The 17,439-nt window shown below is 43.7% G+C and overlaps 1 protein-coding gene across 4 annotated transcripts; it reads left to right on the top strand.

The window, feature by feature from the left end:
- Positions 1 to 50: 50 nt before the first annotated feature.
- Positions 51 to 15,768, top strand: TRMT1L (tRNA methyltransferase 1 like). Of its 4 annotated transcripts, none has more exons than XM_033067212.1 (16): positions 51 to 216; positions 2,690 to 2,842; positions 3,691 to 3,753; positions 4,535 to 4,648; positions 5,595 to 5,659; positions 6,005 to 6,134; positions 7,583 to 7,706; positions 8,119 to 8,198; positions 8,448 to 8,694; positions 9,348 to 9,560; positions 10,330 to 10,520; positions 12,848 to 12,926; positions 13,602 to 13,768; positions 13,966 to 14,025; positions 14,302 to 14,485; positions 14,607 to 15,768. In XM_033067212.1, the coding sequence occupies exons 1-16, from the start codon at positions 87 to 89 to the stop codon at positions 14,920 to 14,922; spliced, it is 2,316 nt and encodes a 771-aa protein (XP_032923103.1). In that variant the 5' UTR covers positions 51 to 86; the 3' UTR covers positions 14,923 to 15,768. The 4 variants fall into 4 exon arrangements, with proteins under 4 accessions (XP_032923103.1, XP_032923104.1, XP_032923102.1 ...); XM_033067213.2 differs by having other exon boundaries at positions 3,691 to 3,801; positions 14,359 to 14,485; XM_033067211.1 differs by having other exon boundaries at positions 3,691 to 3,801.
- Positions 15,769 to 17,439: the final 1,671 nt, after the last annotated feature.

Here is a 17,439-nt window from a genome sequence, read left to right as displayed (position 1 = left end):
GCCGGGCCGGCCCGGGCGCGGCTGGGAAGTGTAGGCGGAGCAGGCCGGGCGGGCCGCCCTCAGCGTGCGGGCTCCGCGGCGGGAACATGGCAGCGCTGGAGGCGGCGGAGGCCGCGCTGGGGCAGCGCCAGCAGCTGCAGCAGGAGGAGGAAGAGGAGGAGGAAAACCACGACCATAGCCATGAGCATGAAGGCGACGGCGAGCCGGCGGCGCTCAGTGAGAACGGGCGGGGATCAGGCGGGCGGGGAGCCGGGCCCTCCGTGCCGGGGCTGAGGATGGGCGGGCGCCATGCGGAGCCCGAGCGGGTTTGAATTTACACCCCGGGCGGGTTCGAATTTGCAGCTTGGGGCCGCTTCTCGTCTCTGTCCGCCCGCGCCGGCCAGCCTTGGGAGGCGCAGTTCGGGTCTCCTGTTTTCCCATCGTGGTGTGGGGCCACACGTGTTCCTGCCGGCCTCGCTGCGCCTGAACCCGCGCTCCTGTCGCTTCTTTCTTTCCCAGACCTAACGATACTTTGTCTTTGGGGATCATTTATTACTCCATGAGGTCCCTGGGGAGCCCGAAGTCCGGCGTGGGCTCGGCCGCGCATCTTTCCTCGCCTTTTTTTAAACCAAAACGCTTTTGCACCGTATGCTCGAAGGCGAGCCTGCTGGAGCGGGGAAGTTGGACCGCCGTGGTCCTTCGACCTGACCCACTCTGGAATTCTGTAAACATTTTGCTGGATTTCCAGCTCCCCAAATGACCCCTTGCTTCCAGCCCACTGCTGCTGCAGCCTTGCGGTTCGAGTGAACCGACTCTTGTAATTAATTCTTTTACTTGTGTAAGTATATTTTAGGCTCTCTAGAGCGTTATTCTGTTTGTGCGTAATCAGTGATTCCCGGTGAGCATTTAAAAAATCCTGACGTCTTGGTTCGGTAGCAGCCTGCTTTTCTTCATCGTTCAGCGTGAAAGTTTACTTCTCTCCTTATACATTTACATATTAACTAGATTTTTTTTTTTTTACATATGTGCATACATTATCCTTTTCAACCATTTTAACTTCTCCTCGTGCTCTGAAGATGCAGACTGTCCAATTCTGCTGTTTTTTTGTCACTGCTGTGCTCTCGCTATGCATTTTTATAACTGTTTCCACTTTTCCTGCCACTAATCAATAGCTGTTAGGTATTTCTTACCAAACATGCTTTTACTTACTCGTTTTCTTTCTATCTTTATATTAATAAAACATGTGGAAGCTATCACCAGGAATCCTGCAATTTTTTAATGGAGCAGTAGGCTCCATTTAAATCTTTCTTAGGTGAGTTTTCAGCTTAAAACAGGTCTGTGAGGAACACAGCAATAATCTCTGCATAGCAATGCACCTCCTGATATTTTATTTATTTATCCTGAGATTTTAGGGTAGGTAGAATAATTTTACTCTGTGCTTCTGTTTCTTCAGTTTCTTGAGCCCCTGTCTTGAGGTATTCCTTCAATTTTCTCTTAGTTTCGTAATATGAGATATTTGTACCCAACAAAAAGAAAACAAACAAAAGTAGCCTAGGGGAATCTGAAGAGCTGCTGAGATCCTTCCAGCCTGTCTTAAGTTGAGGTCAGGAATAGGTGGATAGGGAAGTCCAGCAAAATCAGAGAATCATGGAATGGTTTTGAGTTGGAAGGGACCTTAAAGCCCATTTTCCACCATCCCAGGTTCCTCCCTGCTGCATCCAGAGAACAGCCATACATTCCTCCATCCTCTGGAAATAACTTCCTACACAATCCAGTTTGTAGGTCTGTATTTTGTCCATGAGGTGCATCCCGGTTTCTGTGTTGGGATAGACAGCATGTGGGTTGCCTTTTGTGCTCTGTCTGCTCCTAAAACTCATGTCTGTCCCATCCAGGCTGGAAAGCCTTGGCCTGCTCTGTTGCTTCTTGGTAGTTACAAAGTGATGCCAGACTTTTATTTCTTGTTACCCGTGGTTGAAACTTCATTCATCCCACCAGTCCCCTGGAATCTTGCTGGGAGGAGGACAATATTTATAGATATATGTGGCTTTCTGAATCCTTTCCTAGTGCTTCCTTGTGTCCCTTGGAGAGGGGTTGGATCTCACAGGATCACACCTTCTGGGGATTTCTACCTCTTCCTCTAGTTATTTTCCCTGGATTTGACTATTCTCATCATTTTATTGCCCCATCTCTCAGCCTGTTTAAATGCTTGAAATATTTCAAATATTTCACCAGGCCCATCCTGTACTGCCCCAGGAAATAATTCGTTTGCAAATGCTGATGGCATCATCACTTAACCCTCATCACTGCCTCTGCTGATAGCAAATTCCTGCCATAGTCCTTTTTGTATTGTTTGAATCCTGAACTAAACTGTTACCAAAGTTTCAGAGCTGACAGTAAATTGTCAGGAGAATTTGGAGCTCCTCCTTGCCTGCTTTGCCTTGCTTCAGTGCAGCTTGCCAGAATATAACATGTAAATGTTATTTTGTTCACCTTAAATATCTGATGCTGATGCATGAATAGTCATTTCAGCTGTCCAGGTTGATGTTATTCCACAGTGATTTCCAAGGATAATTGAAGTGAAAATTCATCTCCTACTGTTTTTTTCCTCCTTCATGCTTGTAGTCAGCACCAGATTATTGGAAATAAATGTACATGCTTATGTAGTTCAGTTACATCAGTGACACTTACTGTGTTTTTGTTTGGTTTTAAGATGGTTTGGTGGTCTCTGAAAAAGTGAAAAGCAACAACATTGATGTGAAAATTCCCAAGTCAGAATTGGAAGCTGAAGAAAAAGGAGCGGAGGAAGAACGCCCAAGGGAATCTGATAGCAACATTTTGGATATATCATCTAATTACCCAAGAGGTTTGCTAATAAACTCTTAATATTTGTGTCATGTGCTGCAGGAAGGGTCAAAATACAGGGGAGGAAAGGTGAAGGGAATGTGTGAAATCTCATTTTAAAATTCACCTCTGTGTCCTTACCATGTGGATCAGTTTCATTGTCTGGCATAAGAAAACCTGAAGATTTATCCTTGTAAAAACACTGTAAACCTTAAAGTTGCTACAGAATCTGTGTTACAGTGGACTGGAATGTTCTGTGTGCTGGAATAAATAAAGCAGATTTCAACCTAATTTTCTTGGTATTGGCAAATTCTGACCGATAAGTTGAAAAATCAGGTGGTAGATTTAAAGGTTAAATTGTTTACTGAGGGAAAGAAGAAAATGGTAGAATTTAATGTATTCTGGCTCCACAGTGAATAATTGTTCTTAAATTTGGTCCACTTATAGTTGATACTTGGTTTTGCCAGTCTGTTCATATGATGTTTTTGCCCTGCTTTTGTGCATGATTTGCATTCACTAACAATGCTGAGCAGTAAAGCCAGGTGTGAAGGGAATGTGACTTGATGTTTTCAGCTGGTTTTTTTCAAATAAGGGTATTTCTATCTTAGAGAGTTTGTGTGTCAGTATTAAAAGGAAGTAGGAAAATATTAAAATATATGAATCTCATTAAATAGTTAATTCTGGGGATAATTTTTGCATTCATTCCTGCTGCCATGGAAGTAAAAGTACAAAAACAAGTATTCCAATCACTATTGCAGTCATTCTATAACAGTGCAAGATTTAAAATGTTGCATAGAAAAGCAGCAGTAAACTAAAAGCAATTTTTAAACTAAGAATGTTTAACTTCTAAATATTTTTGGATTTTTTTAGACAAACATATTTCAATTCAGAGACACCTTGCTGATCTAGAGAAACTGGCTGACTTGAGAGAAGGTGAGTTTTCCACAGCAGCGTCCCGGAACACAGATCTTTGTGTTACAGGTATTTACGTTTTCCTTTAGTTTTTATCTTTAATACACTACATATATTTATGATATTTGAAGACAAGGGGTTTTATAAAAAAGAGCTTTATGATTTATTCTCTTGTTCTGCTAAGTTCTTTGACATTCAGCTGGTTTTTATTTAGGTTAGTACTCCAAGGGCTTCAACACCTTTGTTACACAGCCTTGCATCTGCTTTTTGTCATATGTAGGATTTCCAAGAATTATTTTATATTTTTCAGAATTATTTTATACAGGGTACATTGCCTTTTTTTGCAACTTAGATATCAGCTGCTTATTTTGTCCAAAAGAACCAGGAATTGAAACAACAGAGTTGTTCTAACCTCCTGATTTGTTTGGTCTTTTGGTTTGGTGTTTTTTTTAAACATTTCTAGTCCTTGCATGTTATCTGTGAAGTTCTGTTGTTCCTCAGTACTTCTCAGAAGTTTCATTAGCCTCATCTTGCTGGAGTAAAAAAATATTAGAAACCAAAACACAAAGGTTGTAGAAGTTAATGAGTTTTAAAGTTATAGTGATTTTGGTCTCTATTCTGTGGAGCAGAAAGAGGCAACCCATAAATGTAAAGTTTGCGCATGAAATAGGATGTTCCCTGAGGATTTAATCTCTAACTCATGTTGATTTTGCCTTCAGGCTTTTTTCTCTTGGCCTGCTCTCAGCTAACACAAGTGGTAACTGCATTTCATGTTTCTCATAGTTTTTAATTGTATTTTCAGATGAAAGGAAGCCTTGTCCGTTGTGTCCTGAGGAGAAATTCAAAGCTTGCTATAGCCACAAACTCCATCGTCACTTGCAGAATTTGCACTGGAAGGTTTCTGTTGAATTTGAAGGTAATGGCAATTGGGTTTGAATAGTAAATACTAGAAGAAATTGTGGGTATGTTCTGTGTTTCATCTTTCAAAATTCCTCTTGAATTAAGCATTTTGTTACCAGCTCTGAATTAGAATCAGATTTTGACAGAATGAATTTTGAGCTGGGATGCAAAATGTAAATGTGAACTAACTCTATTCTTCTCCAGCCAAAATGGTTAAAATTGTGCATTTTCCCTTTAGAAAAACACCAATAACTGCTTGGCAGTTGAAAATAATCATAAAATTTTAAATATGTATGGAATGAAAACTACTTCAATTAAGTTTTGGTGATATATTAATAATAATCAGACACACGCTGGTGGTCAGTTTTGGTGGATCACAAAGATTCCATGGGTTCTGATAAACACTTGAAATCTTTATGTAGTTTCAGTATTTAGTAGCTTTAACTGGTTTTTTTAATAAACTGTGATCTGATTGCAAGGTACATTACAATCCCTGCAAGAAGTTTAGGAAGGAAAATAAAGTGAGCAGTGTGTGTTTTTTAAAATCTGGGTTTGTGGGGAAAAATGAGCAAGATAAAGTTGAACATAAATGTTGCAAGTGGATTATCAGGTGTCTCATTTTGGTTTTCTTCACCTGTGGAACATATGTTTATAGGAGTCTTCACACAAGTGTTTTAGCCAGGTAACAATCTTTTTTGAAAGACTCACAGATACTTTTTGAACTGGAGACTTGGTGTAGCTTTGTAAGATGCTCAGAGACTTATTAAAATAAATTTTTAATTCTTTGCATTTTAAAGTTTAAAATATATGATTAACTGATAAATTTCCCTGTGCAGAGAATGAATGTACCAGATAATTGGTGATGTTCTCTTGCTGTCTTGTGAAATCTGAAGCAAGAGCATGTGGTGCAGGCCACAGACATGCTGTTCATTTACTGTTCTGGGATGGCATTTGTTTTCCAGGGTACAGAATGTGCATCTGTCACTTATCCTGTCGGCCAGTAAAACCCAACCTTGTTGGAGACCAGGTAAAAATGCTGAATCACAGAAATTCTTGTTACTGTACAAAGTGGGGGAAGTGGGTGACTGAGGGGAGCTTCTGAGATCTGTTTAGTCACCAAACACATCTTGCTCCTCTGTGTGTGATGCCAAAAGCTTCTTGGTCCAGGATGTGTGATAGAACTCTTGAGTAACTGCATGTGGTTGTACCCCTCTCATTGTGAGGGGCAGCTGCCTAGATCAGCTGTGGCTGTAGATTCCAGATATTTTGAGTGGTCTAGAGGTAACAGATGACTTCTCATATGCCTGTGTTCAGTTCTACTTGCACCATGTTTTATGTATTCTGAAACTACGTAAAAGACTCTATTTTACAGACATTGTCAAAGATGGGAGCTCATTACCACTGTATCATCTGCTCAGCCACTATAGTACGAAGAACTGACATGATAGGTCACATTAATCGTCATGTGAACAAAGGAGAGACTGAGTCAAGGTTTATCACAGGTGAGCTCTGACTGACATGAAACACTGTCTTTTTCTGTCATACACCATGTGTAGTAACTGTGATAAAGGGTGGCAGGCACAGGAAAAACACAGAAACAGAGTTAGTCTTGCTAATGAAAAATATGCCCTTAATATTTCAGAACTTTTGTTTCATCAGAAGTGTAGCAGAGTTGTGATTTAGTCTGGCATTGACCAGTTCCTGTGTTGTTATTGAGATAACTAGTACTCCCCTCACCCTTAATGTTGTAAGTACCAGCCTGTGTGTCTCCAGAAGAGTGAGAGACATGGCATCCACAGAAAAAAAAAATCTGGAGTAAATATTTCTGCAAATCCTTTGCTTTTTATCCAGACTGCACCAGCCTGGGTTCCCAAAACAAGGTGATGTTTTTTCCAGAGTCGTGATAGAGGTGTCAGTAGTTCTTTGGTAAATTTACAATCCTGCCTGACTTTGTCCAGAATGAGACTTTGGTTTCAAAACTTGCATAAACCAGGTTAAAACATTTTCAATAACTGGAATATGAGTAGTTTGATGCCTGTGCATCAATTTGCATGTCTGAAAAGTTACAGTAGTACCATATCCCATATCTTTATAGATTTTGTGCTATGAAATGCATTGATCACTGTGTGCTTCCCTTGAGAGCTCTGAGTAAAGAATGGCCCATTTAGCATTTTTTAACACAATGCATGAGGCAGTTTTTCCTCACAAGGGGAGGAGAAATCCCAAGGCTTTGTGATCTGTAGGCACTTGGCAGCTCTTGGGGTCCCTGAAGGTGGAGCAGGTACACCATGTGTGTGTTTGAATGGCCTGGGAGAGGCAGGGTGAGCACTGGAAAGTATCCAGTTGATACAAATTTCTCCTGGTTATTCCTAGGTAGATTTTAGACTGGGCATGAATTGCTCAGAGGAATGGCAGCCTGTGTTTACAGCTGTCACATCTGAAAGTTTGTTTTACCACAGACTGTTTACACAGCTCTGGTGCTGGAATTGTCCATGTGCTTGTGCTGTTTGTGCACATTTCATGGGGCTGTTCAATAACTTAAAACAGATCAGGGATTTTTGCAATTCATTGAGATACATATGTTAACAGGCTTTTAATTAATTAGCAATGTATTATGTTTAAACTTGCAAAACAAATGTGCTAAGCCTCAGGCTGAGAGACTGGCTTTCTTAAACTGGAGTGGATACATAAGAGCCCAACTGAGGAACAAATCTGATGTTTTATGAGAAAAAAATTGTAGTAGAGCATGATCCTTATTTGCCACTTTTGAGATTAGAATGTTGCCTGCTTCCTCCCATCCTTGTAAACTGGTCCATGTGCTGGCTGGATTGCAGCATAACCCAGACTTCTTGCTTTATGGAAGCAGTTTTTCAGTGTAATTTACCAACAGTGTTAATATTAATTCCAGTTGTCACTGATTCTTTCCTTCTGCCTCAATGACTTGTTTCAGTTCGTGCTCCCAAGTCATCTTACGAAGTGGTGAAAGAGTCAGCCACAGATGTGCAGGTTCTTCCCAACCACTCCACACCCCAGAAAACAGATTCCTATTTTAATCCTAAAATGAAACTCAACAGGTGAGAGAACAGGGAGTAGGAGGATGCATCAGAGGGGTGGGGGAATTTGTAATGAAAAAGACATGTTTTAAAAAGCAACCCTGCAAAACTTCTGTTCAAGGGGCAGGAGAAAGGAGTTTCTCATTAGAAAACTTCTTGACTAATAATAATTATACCTAAGAACACTGTATGTGAAATAGTGTCATTTCTGAAGTAATTAAGTATTTTCCTGTAATTATTAGATCTTACCTTAAGAATATTCAACTGTAGAATTCAGCTTTTCAACATAGCTGAGGTTTTCCCTGTAAAAAGTGGAGTTTAGCTTAAATATTCCACTATTCCACTAAGTAGTAGGTTAAAGGGAAATAAATAAGGAAAAGGAGGTAAAAATATTCTCTCAACTTAGACGCTATGGCCATTTTTTATCTTCTAGGCAGTTGATATTCTGTGCACTGGCCGTGCTTGCTGGGGAGCGCAAACCCATCGAATGTTTGGATGCTTTTGGTGCCACTGGTAAAGTCCATTTCTTTAATATTTTGGTTAATATCTAATAGAAGGAAGCAGCAGAAATTCATGACATCACATACTCAAAAATAATGTGAGGTACACAATTTTCTTACATAGGGAGTCATGAGTTCCCATACCAAAAGACAGCTGTCAAAAGCTGTATTAAGGCTTTTAAAAAGGCTGTAAATAATATTAAATTCAATGCTCTTCTTAAGATCAGTTGTCTTAATGTCCTTAAATTCTGTTTTTCCTCAGGTATCATGGGATTGCAGTGGGCAAAGCACCTCAGAAGTTCTGTGAAAGTTACAATTAATGATTGTAATGAAAATTCTGTGTCAATGATTAAGGAAAATTGTCATTTAAACAAAATGAAGGTGAAACTGAACATTAGGGAACAAGACAACAATGAAACTGTGGGAAATGGAGAAGAAAATAGTGACACCATTGAGGTGACAAAAATGGATGCCAATGTTGTCATGCATTTGAGATCTTTTGATTTTATGTAAGTATTGAATGTCTCTGTCAATTTTCTGTTTTGTAGTGACACACCCCACCCCATTTCCCAGTATATGATTATTTGGAGAAGTTGGAATGATAAAAGATTCAACCAACAGTCACTTGAAATGTAATTTTGTTGTGAAAACGGTGTGGGGACAGAACTTTAATTTTAAATGTTTTAGAAAGTGCTGGAAAAATACTAGTCTTTCTGACATTCAGAATGGATTATAAATATACATGAAAATTTTAACCCTGGGTGGGTTATTTTTGTAACTTCACTGTCTGTTTGCTGAAGGGAAATACCAAATCAGTTTTAGGGGTTTTTTTAAACTTCTGGGTTTAAAATATGTTTGTTGCATCTCTTGTTTTTATCCATTTTGTAGCATATTAACTCTGAATTAAAGCAGGCTGATTCTTCCAGGTTAGGTATATAGATACATACATTCAAACCCTCAGATATCAGAATAAGTGATGGGATTTTTTCATGTTATTAATGACTAACTTCCAAATCTAAGCAGCGCTGGAAGTTTTAGTCCTGTTCCTTCTTTCTGTGTTAAATGTGATCACAGGTGAAGGTTATAAGCCAGTGTTTTCCTCAGTGTAGAGCCAGACTCTGGAGCATTTGTAGACACTCATTAGTACGTCCTTTCTTTTCAGCCATTTGGATCCCTTTGGAACTTCTGTGAATTACCTGGACTCTGCCTTTAGAAATGTGAGAAACCTTGGGATTGTGTCATTGACATCCACAGACATCAGCTCCCTCTATGCCAAGGCTCAGCACGTGACCCAGCGTCACTATGGCTGCAATATTGTCAGAACAGAGTACTACAAGGAGCTGGCAGCCAGGACTGTAATTGCTGCTGTCACAAGGTACTGCTGAACCATTTCAATTAGGCTAAAAAATTATTAGGTAATTATTAGAAATAATTAGTGACTGGGCAAGGTGAAAATGCATCAGTAGAGCAATGGGGTGGGATGGTAATGTGAAAAAAAAATAACCGGACTTGCAAACTCTATTTCTCTATCAATTTTGCCATTTTAGAGCTCCATAGGACTTCCTAAATACAAAATAAACTGGATGAATGGCTTCTAGCTAAGCATTTAATTACACTTGCTTCAGTGGAACCTGATGTTCGCTGCAGGTCCTCATACTTGAGGTTCAAAGATGGATGTGATTACTGACTTGTGAAATCAGTTATTTGCATATAGATACTCTCAGTAAACTCAGTCCATTAAATAAATGAAGACCTAAAACCTAATTGGAGAAAAATGGTACAGGCAAGAGATGGAACAACTGCTTGGGGAAAGATGAGGAGGAAATGAAATCACCAGAGGTTTGGGAATGCCAGAGCACAAATGCTGACCTGAACGTGTTTAGATTTCCCCTTCCCTCTCCCTGCACATGTGATGATGCAGGTGGCAGCTATTTCTAGCTATGATAAAAAGAAGTAAAATTTGATTTGCCTGGCCTGCCAGGAAGGCCCCAAGATGAGGCACTTCAGAAAGAACACTTCCTCCTCCTCTCTCAAATCTTCAGTACCTCTCTAGGAAGTGGCTGTGCACAGCAGGTTCAGGTGTCCATGGCAGTGTTTGCTTGCTGAATTCAGTACAATGAGGTTTTTGTGTGTTTCTCCCCCAGAGCTGCAGCTCGCTGTAACAAAGGCATTGAAGTGCTGCTGGCAGTAGCTCTGGAACACTTTGTTCTGGTGGTGGTCAGAGTTCTGCGGGGCCCAACCCCTGCAGATGATTCAGCAAGGAAGGTCCGATACCTCATCCACTGCCAGTGGTGTGAAGAGAGGGTTTTTCAGAAAGAGGGCAATATGATGGAAGGTAAATGGCTTTTCTTTTGCACTTTATCTCTCTGTGCCTTGTTTTTATTTACATCCCATTAGTAGCAATTCCCTTGTAACAGTGAGTTGTGTGTGTGAGGTGGAGAGGGCACTGTCCTTCATGGCCCTGGGCTGTATTGGTTGTCTGCATGGATTTTCCTGTAAATGGACTGGATTTGTGGCACAAATTGCTCAGGTGGTGGCTGTCCCATCCCTGGAGGTGTCCAAGGCCAAGTTGGACGGGGCTTGGAGCCGCCTGGGCTAATGAAAGATGTCCCTGCCCAGGGCAGGGGCTTGGCACTGGTTGGGGCTTTAAGGTCCCTTCCACAGAACATCCTCCCAGTCTGCTGGAGCTGCCTGGTATGTCCATGGATCTGGCACTTCAGGAAAAGCCCTAGGTGTGGGTAGCCTTTGATACTATGGGGTTCCTCCAGACAGCAGCAGCTAGAGAGCTTTTGGTGTTTTTTTCAGCTGCATTTCAGTTCCTTAAAATGCAATGGACTGAGCAGTCTGGTTTTTCCCTGCAATTGTTAATGGGCTGTCTCCACAGACAGGTTAGCAGAAGCAGGGACAAAAATTGCACTCCTGGAGATGCTAGTTTGAATGAATATAAACCCTAAAACCTTGTTTCCAAGTTAGAGGCTCTTGGATAGCTTGCTGTCAGCTCATGGTGTCTTTGCCCTGCTCAGAGTCAGATGCACAAGCATGGAGTGAGCCTGGTATTAAAATATTGTTAAAAATCAGATAAAAGTTTTAATGATGGGGATGAGTAGCTGAGTACAGTGTTACAGTAGAAATCTTAATTTGTAAATTACAGTAATTTCACGAATACAAGCCGCACCAATTTGACTAAGATTTTGCTCCTAAACCGGAAATGCGGCTAATAATCAGGAGCGGCTAGTACAACCTCAGAAGTGCCTGCCAGAGTGCTGAGCCGAGCAGCTGCAAAGTGGGCATTTTGCGATTGTTACAAATCGCTACTTTGTTGCACCGCGGGTGGAGCCTGGCTCCCTGTAGGAAGCACGAGGGGCGGGGAGAGAGGCGGGAGAGCTCTCTTTCCTCCTCTGCCACAGCCCAGGGGAGAGACGGGGGGGGGCCCGCCCGGGGAGGAGAGGGGGGACCCGGGCCGCCCCTACCGCGGCCCGGGGAGGGTGGGGGAAGCCCGCGCCGCCATTGCCGCGGCCCGGGGAGGAGAGGGGGGACCCGGGCCGCCCCTACCGCGGCCCGGGGAGGGGGGGGGAAGCGCGCACCGCCATTGCTGTGGCCCGGGGAGGGGGGGGAAGCCCGCGCCGCCATTGCTGTGGTCCGGGGAGGGGGGGGAAGCGCGCGCCGCCATTGCCGCAGCTCGGGGAGGGGGGGGGAAGCGCGCGCCGCCATTGCTGTGGCCCGGGGAGCCGACGGGAGCCCCGCGCAGCCATTGCCGCGGCTCGGGGAGCCGACGGGGTGCTTTGTCCCCGCCCGCCGCCGCCGCGGCAGGAGCGGGGAAACTCCATCCCTGCCCGCCGCCGGCGCCACGGGCGCGGGAAAGCTCCGTCCCCACCCGCCGCCGCTGCCGTAGGAGCAGGGGAAGCTCCGTCCCTGCCTGCCACCGCGGGGCAGCGCCGACCCGGGGTGACCGAGCCCAGTGGCAGCGGCGGCCGGCCCCGAGCTGCAGCACCGTGCTGGACCACCTGGCCCCGTCAGCGGCCCCTAGCGGGCCGAGCCTGCACAGCCTTAGCTCAGCCAGCAAACCCCGCCCTGCCGCGGTTCTGTTACTAATTGCACGCGGGTCCTCGCTGCGAACGACAGAGCGGCTTATATTCGTGTGCGGCTTATCTATGGACAAAAACCGAAATATTTGCCAACACCCAGAGATGCGGCTTATAGTCAGTGCGGCTTGTATTCGTGAATTTACTGTAATTGTTTGCTTAATGCCTTAATTGCACAGGCCTTACAAGACTCATAGGTGGACTATGTTTTGCAGATGTAGCTGGCTGATGTTTCTGAATTTTTAGTTGGCACTTATTGTTAATCTGGACATTTGCTTATGTAATGGTAGGAAGGCAGATATTTTCCTTGCTGCTTGAAAGACACATAGGGAAGTTATGTTGCTTTTTTTTTTTCTTCAGGGTTTTAACACTGCTTATAGATCAAGTCATCCATCACTAAATCTCACTATATTTTAAATAAATGAACTGCTTGGCAGAAGTTAAAATAGTGCCACTCTTCTGCTCTTGCCCTTCCAAATTCCTCACTGAAGTGAGCTCCCACTGCATGTTTCTGTCTGTGCAGTAACACAGGCATGGCTGGCTATTTCCATACAATTTAAATGCTGTTTTTCTGCTGCAGAAAACCCTTACCAGCAGCTGCCCTGTGACTGCCACGGCAGCATGCCTGGGAAGACAGCAGTGCTTCTTGGTCCTCTCTGGTAAGTTCACATCAAAAGACACATTTGGGGAGGCACTCTGGGTCCAGGAGCTCTGAAGCTCAGCTGTTCATACCCTAACAATTTTTATTTTAGCACTATGAAAAGGAGGTACAGCAGTCAGGAGTAGCTCAGGAAACCAAGTGTGGATTTGAATTTAATGGGGTATTCAGTTTTCCTTTTGTTCAAACCAGTTAATAAATAGTAACACCTTTTAAATTTCACATTTAGTGCACTTATAGAATATGTCCTGCACAGGAGGACCTGTCTCTGTTTTCCTCTAATTGCCAAATATTAAGTAACTTTTGTTACTCTATACTTATGGAGAATTTATTGAATAATTCGTTACATGTGCTGATGGTAACAAATGCTTGTTAATTAATATTTGTAGAAACAAGCATAAATATTTTTAAGTCTTATAGCCATTTCAAATCAGTATTAAAGATGGTTGGCAATCAACAGTACCTTTCTTGTGGGGGTTGAATGACTTTTCTCAACATCATAGGGCAAAATAAAATTACTATTCTTGAGATTTTTTTTTTTTAACAAGACCAGTGTTGCTGTCATTGCAAAAAAATCAGTTCAGTGTAACATAATTGCTAATCAATTTGGGCAAGAGAATTTTGGAGCATCTTCCATTAAGAAGCCTTAACTTTTGACTTCTCTTGTGTTTTGTAGGTCAGGAGCTCTCTTTAACACTGGATTCCTCAGGAGGATGCTCCTGGAGGCTGTGCAGTATGGCTTGGATGAAGCTCAGCCACTGCTGAAGACATTAATCTGTGAATCAGAGTGCACAACTCCCAAACATTTTTCTACCCACAGTCCTGGTGACGAGAACAAACAAGGTAAGAAAAGGGGCAGCCTGTTCACAGAGAGGACTGGCTTTGTGGTGATGTTTGGAGATGCTGATCTGTGGTAAGTTGTTTAACAGCTGTGTATCCATAGAGTTCATTATTGAATAATTGAATTATTTCCTTCTGTGTACTTAAAGCATTTTGCCACTTTACAGTAGAATTAATTTTGCCTTCTAATTGTATTCTAGAAGAGTGTGGCGTCTATATCAGAACACCAAATACTTCTGTAGAATCCTACTTGGTACATGGTAAGTGGAGCATTTTGGTGTAGCTTTTTTTATATTTAACAGTATTGCACTCTGGAGTTTTTTCCCCACCTAGTACAGGATTTATTTTATCTTTATCCAGAATCATATTTATTGGTAAAAGCAGAATGCCAAATGAAGGCCACTTTAATTGACTTGTTACAACTGGCCTGTTGATATTAGATTCAGGCCAGATTTTACCTGTGCAAACACTGGCTTACAAAAGCAGGCACACAGCTGAAGTTGCAGTGTGGCTTTGTTCTCTGTGCCCTGTCTGAGGCTTTGCTGGGGTGCCTGTGAGTGCTGAGGGGTGTCAGTGGCCTTGTTGTGCTGCAGGGAAGAGGAAAAGCGAGGAGGTGTTGCGCGGCATAGCGAAGCGGCAGCGGGCCGAGCACAGCACCGAGCACCCCCCGTTCTACTACAACATCCACCGGCACAGCATCAAGGGCATGAACATGCCAAAGTAAGTGTGGGCTCACCTTCAGCCCGCTCTGACACTGACACACAGCTCGTTCTGAGTCAGCCCCGCCAGCACCATGGCCGTTCTAAATACGGGGGTTTGGTTTTGCTGCGTTTCTTCCCAGGTTAAACAAGTTCCTGAACTATCTGTCAGAGGCTGGATACCGCGTGAGCCGAACCCACTTCGACCCCATGGGAGTCCGCACCAATGCGCCCCTGGCAGAGTTCAAGACTGTTCTCATGGAGTACAGCACTCCCACCTATGTGGGGGCACAGGCAGAAGGCCCTGTGCACCTCCCTGGAGACATCCAGGTGGGAGAAGAGGTTCCAGCAGCTGCAGCAATCAAGGTAGAGGAGGCTGAGTTAGCAGAAGATGATCAATCCGGAGTCTCCGCTGCCGTGTTCACACAGCCCTACCCCACTCACTGTGCTGCTGATTAATGCAGATGGGTTTGTTCATCAGGATGTTACAGACTTCCAGCACACCCTGTTCCAGTAAGCCACTCCTTCCTCCCAAGCTGGAGTTTGACCGTTTTGAGCTGCCTGTTGTACTTTGAAGGGACAGTTTAGACTTAGGTAGCAGAACTTAGCCCTGATCCCGGCACGGCTGTGGTCACAAAACCAGCACTGTGGGAAAGCTGTGGAATTACCTGCTGTTACGCTCACCTCCTTTTCACACTGAGGTATGGAGGCTGCTTCCTAGTCTGTCCAAGCCTTACTGCCAGCGCAGCATCCTGGAAGGGGGACCAGGCCAAAAGTGTTCAGCATTTTGGAATATGAGATTATTGTGAAACAGCCTATTCCTAAAATGCATCATTCCTAAAACCTGGCCGGCTATGATCCAGAGAGAGGGCATGTTAAGGTAAGAAACAGCACAGGATAAAATGCCCTCTGAGTTAAAGCCAGTCCTGCCTGGGGGCAGCTGTAACTCCAGGTTGCATGTTACTCTGCGTTCAGGTCTGTTTCCAGGGTTCTGCCTCCAGGCAGGAGCTGATCCCAGGAGAATGGGAAGGAGCGGTGACGTGGCTGCTACTGAATTTCCATTTGTTACTGAACCCGTAGTGAATTGTGTAGTCACTCTAGGTAGTTGTCTGCTCAGAGCTTACAGTGGTTGTGTGCTGCAGAGGAGTACAGAGACAAGGGACTACAGTGGATGTTCAGGTGCAGTTTTGTGGTGACTTATCAGTAGTAACTCTGAGCTAAGATCTCTTCTGTGAATGAGCAAAGCTGCCAGGTGTTGGCAGTTCTGGTTTCCTTAAATACATGGCAGCATTCCAGCCAAACGAACTTGCCTTTGTCCTTTCTTTTCCCCACACTTAGTTCTGGTATCTCTGTGTATTCCACTTGAACAGGTGTCACAGTGGTGGCTATTTCTCACAAGTTTCATGTTCAGCCTAGCCCCAGTGTTAGGTTTATCTAAGAGCAGAATATGAGGGGTTGTTATCCTTACCCATCTCTGAAACTCTACAGTAGAAGTAACATGACTAATACACTCCTGATGATGCAGAACATCCTATGCTGCTGTCAGGCCAGAAGTTGCTGCCTTTTCCACTCTTCAATTCCAGATTGCTTTGGAGAGTTATTCTCCTCTCTAATTTCAAAAAGGAAGAACCCACTGAAGGGTTCTTGAATCAGTGATACAGCAACAAAGTTTCCTTCAAAAATGTAGTGCTTACAGTTCTTTTCCAAAGATCACCTGGGAGCACTTTGGAAAGCTAAATGGAGAGAATTTCATGTTCCCTAGTGGCATTTTTTTGGTTTTCAAGTGGATAGAGTTGGCAGATGGTGCTTGCAGGTAACACACTTCAGTGTTAGTAGGATAAAAGCAGTCCTAAACGCAGTTATCTGATTACAGTGAAGTAGGTTAAAAAGAAAGTTTAAGTGAAGCCTCCTGTGGGCAATACTTTGATTACTCTTGCAGCTCCTTTTACGGAGCCAAAGGTATTGTTCCAAGCCAAGGCAACTCTCTTGAGGGGCAGGAAAAGTGAAATTCAGATTTGTACAATCTGGGCTCTTTTCCTCTGCCAGACAAGCAGAAGTTGTTGCAATCTGGGGTGGGGTTTACCTGGGACCAGCTGAAGGGGTGTTTGTAATTCAGGCCTGTGGGAATTCTCTCCCTATTCAGTAGTTGTCTCTGGTGTTGACCAGGTAGGGTCAGTCCTGCCATAATCAGCTGACAGCATTACTGTTAAAGTTTGAGTCTGGAGCTTGGGACATCTTGTTCCTCCTTGCACTGATCCATATGGCCAGGCTGGCTGTCCCAGAGGGAGATAAGAGTGAAGTAGGTAAGGATATTGCAGGAGGTTGGTGGCAAGGTCACAGCTCATTCCTTGTCACTTCTTGGAGCAGTCAGTAGCCAGTGCTGTGCCAGGCACCAATGACACACCTTCAGCAATGTGTGTTGGACCAAGGTGTTTCTGCAAGTGGCTTGTCCTGAACAGAAAATCCCAGCTGATCAACTGCTGGAAGCCTGAGGGAAATCAGTGCAAGGCCATCAGCTGAATAGCAGGCTGGAGAATAAAGACCAGAGGACATTAAAAAAATATGGTGTAGTATGATCCAGTTACCAGTATGGGCAGTACAGTGTCACCTCTGCTGCTCAGTACCTGAGGGACATACCCTCCTATCCCTGGGGTGTTTCCTGTTAAGCTGTGATTAAAGGAAACTTTCTGGGAGTTTAAGGTCTTCAGAGGCAATGTGGGTAACCAAAGGTGGCCCAGAGAGCAGCAGGATCGCCTCAGTCAGAGTGCTCGTGTTCATCTTAGGAAACCCTGCTCTAGGCATACACAAGCATTGCCTCAACTCAAGGTGCATCCTCTAGTTAAAAGTTGTGGTAAATGTAGAGAGAAAACAAGGAAAGGAACAAAATTTGATCTCTCTAAATAATGCACTTCAACTGAAGGGATTCATTACAGTTGCTCTCTGCTGCTATTGAACTGAAGCTGCCTAATAGTTAAA

This window comes from Catharus ustulatus, chromosome 9 (assembly GCF_009819885.2).
Source record: "Catharus ustulatus isolate bCatUst1 chromosome 9, bCatUst1.pri.v2, whole genome shotgun sequence".
Lineage (NCBI taxonomy): Eukaryota > Metazoa > Chordata > Aves > Passeriformes > Turdidae > Catharus > Catharus ustulatus.
This window is presented reverse-complemented; position numbering and strand designations above follow the sequence as displayed.

Bases quoted from the DNA above. Each gene is read 5' to 3' on its own strand.
- TRMT1L (XM_033067211.1), top strand. From the start codon at position 87: ATGGCAGCGCTGGAGGCGGCGGAGGCCGCGCTGGGGCAGCGCCAGCAG. The intron at 2,843-3,690 runs GTTTGCTAATAA...GGATTTTTTTAG, and splicing joins ATCATCTAATTACCCAAGAG to ACAAACATATTTCAATTCAG. The intron at 12,927-13,601 runs GTAAGTTCACAT...TGTGTTTTGTAG, and splicing joins GTGCTTCTTGGTCCTCTCTG to GTCAGGAGCTCTCTTTAACA.